Consider the following 6,937-nt stretch of genomic DNA (forward strand, 5'->3'; position numbering starts at 1 on the left):
GTGTGTACACTGATGTACCCCCAGCCTGCATCTCATCAGGGGCAAGCGTGTGTCTTGATTGACCTCCAGCCTGCGTCCCATCAGGGCAAGCATGTACACTGATATACCTCCAGTCTATATCTCGTCAGGGGCAAGCATGTATACTGATGTACCTCCAGCCTGTATCCCGTCAGGGGCAAGCGTGTATCCTGACATATTTCCTGCCTGTGAAGCTTCCACCAAGATGTGATAAAGCACAGCTGACACAAATGGGTCAAGCAAACTTGTTTGGAGAGTGAAAACATATGGCTGGTTATATCCCACAAGCAAGAACCTCCAGCATTTCAGGAGCCATGTGTCCTCGAACAAGAGGCTTGGAGATCAGAGGCATTTTTGTTTCATGGATCTCTAAGGTATAGTAATTAAAACTTCAAATGTGGCTTTGACTCTCACGGGACCCAGTGAAACATCTTAAAAAACTATGAGGCTAACTCAAAAGAATGGTGTGGATTTAGAATTAGATATTAACATCGACACTTCCCTGGATAATCTAGATTCCAGTTGTCCATCACAGTCTGGTGATTTTACACATGGCTACTTACTGAGTTTTGGTTCTACTGGCCAATTCAAATAAGGTGTTTAGATCGTTGATATGGTCATGTCTGTATTCTAAGTGGACAGGGTTAGGAATTTCACAGGAGGATATAAATGGCATGGACTTTGTTGTTTTCAGGCCAATATCTCAAAAAAATCCAGATAAATCAACTATCTGTAATCTCATTCTGCCACAAATGCTCTCTTCAGCATTCTGTTATACACAAAACATGGACCATAAAATGCCCCTTTGGGTGTATATGGTAGTAAGAAAATAGTCTGATGTGTTACATGAAAAAAATTCATCCTTGCCTCTACTCTTTTTGCTCCAACACTAGATGTAAAACATCAGTTATGGCCTGACACAAAGTCTACATGGAACCCAACAGAAACATGGCTTCTAACAAAAATCTTATTGGCTTCCTCGATCGAGCATGTCTTTTTTTATCAAAGGAGAAACAGCCCTCTTTAGGTTTCCTTTTCCAGAAGCTATAATCTTGCCAGTTTCGTTTAGGTCATGGGGGTGTGAAAAACTGCCTAGTAATCCTCCTATATATAAATACCTCACTTATCTGAGAACCCTTAGAACCTCATTGAATTTGGAAGAGACTCTTGGCCTGAATCCAAGTACTACGGAGCCATCTCCAAGCAACATGAGGTAACGACTTTCTGTGCTCTGCTCAACCTATTTCTGAACATATTGACATTCTAAAATCTAGAGCCTCTGATGACTGGTTCCTAGCATGCTTCCTCCTAACAGAGCCGGCCTGCTCATGGTTCTGATGCTGAGAGGTCTCAGTCTGGCCAGTGGGGACGGTATGGGTAGGAGGAAACAGCAGTGATAGCTGATAGTGATACCCACAGGCCTCTGGGGGCACGGGGAGGGAGAGTCAGTAGATCTGGAATGATCCTTAGCGACAGCTCTCAGGACGGGCTTCTTGAGAGCCTTGGTGGAGAACTCAACCACCACCAACTTAAAGGCCAGCTTGCTGGGAGCTCACAAGGGAGGATCAAGCCCTTGCCCTTTCCCGGCACCCTAGTTCCTGAGTGGTGCAACCAAGCCACTGAAGCCACAAGAGAGTGAAAACGTCCAAGAGATCTAGATAAAGAAGTTCACGTGGGAGATAAAGAACGGAGGGCAGTGGTCCAGAAAGGTGAGGTGAGTTTCCCACCTGCAGCGGTCTGCTTGGAAAAGGCAACATTGCTCTTGAGGAAATAAATAAGAAAGACTTTCTACTTCAAAGGAGATGCCGCTCTGTAGAATTTTATTCTTTTTTAACCTCAGTGGCAGTTTCCCAAGGGGACATTTACAGACTGCCCATGAAAGGACAGAGGCCCGAGCCTGCATGAAGACTGGCAAGCAGACAGAGGAGGATGATGACTGCAGAGCATTGGGGAAGGAGAGGAAGCAGGTTGTAATTTGATAATTAGATGGAATCCTACTGGAAAGGAGAAGCTAATTTTAATTTAATGTGAATATATATATATACACATATATATTTAATTTATATGTATGTGTGTTTGCGTGCATGTTCGTATCACCTGCCTGTAGGTGCCCATAGAGGCCAGAGGGCATCAGAGTCCCTAGAAGTGAGTTATAGTTCACCTGATGTAAGTGCTGGGAACTGAGCCAGGTCTTCAATGAGAGCAGTAAGTGTTATTAATTACTGAGCCATCTCTCTACTTCCAGCATTTGATAATTACAATAAAACATGAAAATGACATTACTCTAAAATATATTTTCACTACATTCGCTATGCTGAGACTAAGCTTATGTGGCTGTCAGTGTCAGTGTCAACTGGGTACTTACTGGAAACACAAGTTCCCAGATTCCATCCCAGAACTGCTTACTCAGAAACTCCGGATAGGCTCGGCCATCCAGATGTCTGAGACATACAGCGCTACAACTGAGACACTAGACTCAAGGCCTGAAAATTTGGCCTCTTCAGCCTGGGATGCTGCGATGTAGGCCCATATTTCTACCTGGTATGGTGACCAGAATCTCAGGCCACAGTTTACACCTGCTGCACAGGAGGTGGTCACCTAGCCTAACGAAGGGTCAGGATGTTGTTCTGCTCCTTCTTTGTAATTTGGAGGATTCCTGAAAAGAGATGTTAGCTGGCATACAGAGCAGAAAGATGTGACAGAACAGGCATAGGTACATTCACCTGGTTACCTAGGAAACAGAATGCTAATAATTTTCCCCCTCAGTTTATGTTTTGGTATATAAGGCTGTTTGGAGAATAAATGCAAAGGAATTTTCAGGATGTGAACTCAGGATTTCATGAGGGAACACTGACAAACTCCCTCTCAAGAAAGCCATACGAATTGTGCCTTTAATCCCATGCCTCCCCTCTGGTTGGGAGAAATAGTGTATGGTCCGGGCTGGCACGGGACCCCCACGCTCCGATTTATAAAGCCCACTCCTACTCCAGGTTAGAATGATGATTGTCTTGAAATGGTGCAGATCTTGTCTGGGCTCCCATAGCTGCGTTCTGGAGAGCAGTGGTCCTGCCGTATTCAGACAGTGATTTGCTCCAATCTGTCACAACCATTGAGTTCTGGAGAGCAGTGGTCCTGCCGTATTCAGACAGTGATTTGCTCCAATCTGTCACAACCATTGGCTCTTATCTTTTCACCCCCTCTTATGAGATATTCCTGAGTCTTTGGCAGGGGCTGCGATATAGATCTCACAGTTATGGCCGAACACTCCAGTAATACTTATTCTTAACACTTTGATTAGTTGTGAATTTCTATAGCAACAACTGTCCACTGGAAGAAGGACAGAACTCTGACAAGGCCTGAGAGTTGCACAAATCTATGGGTAGAGAGACATCAATTTAGAGGGCAGTTGTCTCACCCATACGGCAGCTAACAACTATCTGTAATTCTTGTTCCAAAGGATCTAATCTCTTCTTCATGCCTCCTTAGACACCAGGCAAGCAAGCATGTATACACACACACACACACACACACACACACACACACACAGATGTATATATATCTCCAGGCAAAACTATCTTAAGCACACTATAAAATAAATTACTAGAGGGAAGTTTTATATTATGTTCATTTGGCAAAATAATAGTAGTAAGGCCATCCCTGGGGCCTAAACCATGGATTCTTGCCCAGACTTGCAGTACCTGGCATGTGTCTCCTCCTGTGAACTGGACCTCAGATCCAATCAGAAAGTGACTATTTGTTCCATAGCATCCATGCCACCCTGGTAACAGTGACCATATCTTGCCACACTGGTCATCCTTGCAGTTCACAGGGCTCATAACTGGGTAAGACTTGGTAACTCCTCCACCTCCAGTAGCCTGAACAGTACCTTTCAGGACTGTGAGAACTCATCAGCAAGGGAGAAACCACCTCGGCAGTATTGACTTGGTTTCCCCGGGTCCTGTGCCGATGTGTGGGGTGTCCTCAGCAATAGGGTCCTATCGCCAAGTAATGGTAGATAATCAAGAATACTGACAATACCCTGTATTATCTTGGGGGTCTCTAAAACACCTCTGACCAACAGCATGAAAGATGGTGTCACCCTCCTGGCACATAGCTTTTTACTTGACAATTTATGACATCTGGTATAAATATAATTTTCTTGTGTAGGGTAAATCCAATAAACACCTCTCTCTCTCTCTCTCTCTCTCTCTCTCTCTCTCTCTCTCTCTCTCTCTCTCTCTCTCTCTACTGAGTGGATTTAATACCAGTGATCACTTGGAATTGGATAGCCTATTAAAAGGCTTGTTTGTGGAGAAAATGGTCTCTTTCTCCCTCAGCAGTCACTGACTACTTGTATTTCTCTATCTAGGACTGGGGTCTTGTGAAACATTGCCCAACTCTAAAGTCATGTCAACTGATGCAATCATTATGCAAGTCATGTTTACGCAAGTGCATTATTGAGATTGTATGAGTAGATCATCCTTGTCAAAACTGGAAGTTCAGATCACTCTTTCCTTACATTCTCTGAGCCTTAGGTATCAGCTGTCTCAGTTAGGGCTTCTGCTGCTGCGATAAAAACTATGGCAAAAAGCCATCTTAGTGGGGAAAGACTTTCTTTTGTTTTACAGGCATAGTTCATCGTGAGGGGATGTCAGAAGGGGAAATCAAGAAAGGAACTTGTAGTCAGGAACTGAAGCAGAAGCCATGGAGGAATGCTGCTTACAGGCTTGCCCCTCATGTCTTGCTCAGTCGACTGCTTATACAACTTGGAACAATCTGCCCAAAGTTGGCACCACCCATAATAGGCTGGTCCCTCCCACATCAATCAACTACTAAGAAGATGCCTCATGGGCTAGCCTACTGGTTAATCTTAATGGGAGCATTATCTCAATCAAGAACCCCACTATAATGACTCTAGTTTTTGAGTCAAGATGGCACAAGACTAACCAATATAGGGGTTAAAGCCTACTGATAGTAATGAAATGATTATTTGGACTGAATTTTAGACACTTTGTAATCAAATACTAGTACCACTAGGTGAGTTGCATTTTTCAAATTATGTAAAATTCCTCCCTATGATAAGAGAAATAAATACACAGAAGGAGTAAAACTGGCAGCAGGAATGTTGGGAGAGAAGATGCTTGGCAACTTACAGAGCTGGCTTGATTTCCAGGAGACAGAGTGTGTAAAAAAATATCAGTAACTGGGCTCTGTTTTTACAGTGAAGAACCTCATAGAACTCTCATCCACAACAGCCTGCTTGAGCTGAGCTGTCACTTTACTTGGAAGCTGGTTATAGAAGATGCAGACATGCCTGATTTGGAAATGAGAATCATTGATAAAGATTTACCTGACCCCAACCACAGCCTGAGGATGCTCAACCTCCTGGCCTACGTGAGACACCTGAAAGGCCAGCATGAGGAAGCCCTGCAGAGCCTGAAAGAAGCAGAAGCCTTGATCCAGGAAGAGCCACTGGGCAAGAGAAGCCTGGTGACCTGGGGCAACTGTGCCTGGGTGCATTACCACATGGGCAGCTTGGCAGAAGCCCAGAGCTACCTGGACAAGGTGGAGAATACTTGCAAGGAATTTGCAAGTCCCTTCCGCTACAGGATGGAGTGTGCCGAGATGCACTGCGAGGAAGGCTGGGCCTTGCTGAAGTGTGGAAAACAGAATTATAGACGAGCCATGGAATGCTTTGCAACAGCTCTGGAAGCTGAGCCTGAAAACTCCGAATACAGCATTGGCTATGCAGTCGCTGCCTATCGCCAGGATTTCAATGACAGTAGTATTTCTCTGGAACCCCTAAGGAAGGCTGTCAGGTTAAATCCAGAAGATCCATACATTAAAGTTCTCCTTGCCCTAAAGCTGCATAACTTGGGAGAATCAGATGAAGCAATAACATACATTGAAGAAGCTGAGGACAACGTATCTTCCCAGACCTATGTCTTGGGATATATCGCCAAATTTTACCGATGGAAAGGTTTTGTGGAGAAAGCTCTTCACTTCCTTCATTTAGCCTTGCAGGCAAAACCTTTCTCAGCCTTCTTGCATTACGAGACTGGACGTTGCTACAAGAGACAACTGATCCAAATAAAGGAAGCTACAAACATGCAACCTAGAGATCAGGATAGAGAAAGAGCAGATCAATTGATTCATTTGGCTATGGCTTACTTTAAAAAGACTTTAGAACTGAAGCCCACATATGAGGCAGCTTACGTTCATCTGGCTGAATTGTACAGAGAAACTGGCCAATTAGAAGAGGCAGAGAAGAATTTTCAGAAAGCGTTGAGCATGAGGGGCCTTGATGGTTCCACCCGGCAGGACATTCATTTCCGCTATGGTCGTTTCCAACTTTACAATATGAGATCAGAAGAGAAAGCAATCACCCATTACATAAAGGGTTTGAAAATAGAAGTAACTTGTTCCTACACCAAAGACAAGCTTCTCAAGGCTTTGAAGAACCTGGCTGAAAGACGCATTCGCCGGAATTTTCATGTTGTGGAAGGCTTTGGCCTTCTTGGGTTTGTCTACAGACTCAAAGGGGACACAAGCGAGGCTCTGGAATACTACGAGAAGGCCCTGAGACTCACAGAAACATTGAACCCCGAGTTTTGAAGCACAGTTCACTAAGTAACATATTAAACATTCTCAAGGCTCATTATTCTCCTGTGTGTGTGTGTGTATGTGTGTGTGTGTGTGTGTGTGTGTGTAGCTGTTGCCTTAAATACGTGGAACCAGATGAAGCAAGTTAGAAATGATTTCTTCTCTGTATTCTGCCTCTCTGCGGGCCTGTTTTTGTTTGGTTTTGTTTATTTAGTTGGTAGGGTTTGTTTTTCTTCTTGGAGCCGTGTCTGTGATAGGCGTGTCCATCCTCCTATCACACTTGGCTGCAGGACCATGGTTGATTCCTGCTCTTCTA

The 6,937-nt window shown here is 44.3% G+C and overlaps 1 protein-coding gene across 1 annotated transcript; it reads left to right on the top strand.

The window, feature by feature from the left end:
• Positions 1–1,220: 1,220 nt before the first annotated feature.
• On the top strand, positions 1,221–6,633 carry LOC119803799 (interferon-induced protein with tetratricopeptide repeats 1-like). The gene is made up of 2 exons (XM_038315222.1): positions 1,221–1,231; positions 5,241–6,633. The coding sequence occupies exons 1-2, from the start codon at positions 1,227–1,229 to the stop codon at positions 6,631–6,633; spliced, it is 1,398 nt and encodes a 465-aa protein (XP_038171150.1). The 5' UTR covers positions 1,221–1,226.
• Positions 6,634–6,937: the final 304 nt, after the last annotated feature.

Source organism: Arvicola amphibius, chromosome 1 (genome assembly GCF_903992535.2).
Source record: "Arvicola amphibius chromosome 1, mArvAmp1.2, whole genome shotgun sequence".
In the NCBI taxonomy this organism is placed as follows: Eukaryota; Metazoa; Chordata; class Mammalia; order Rodentia; family Cricetidae; genus Arvicola; species Arvicola amphibius.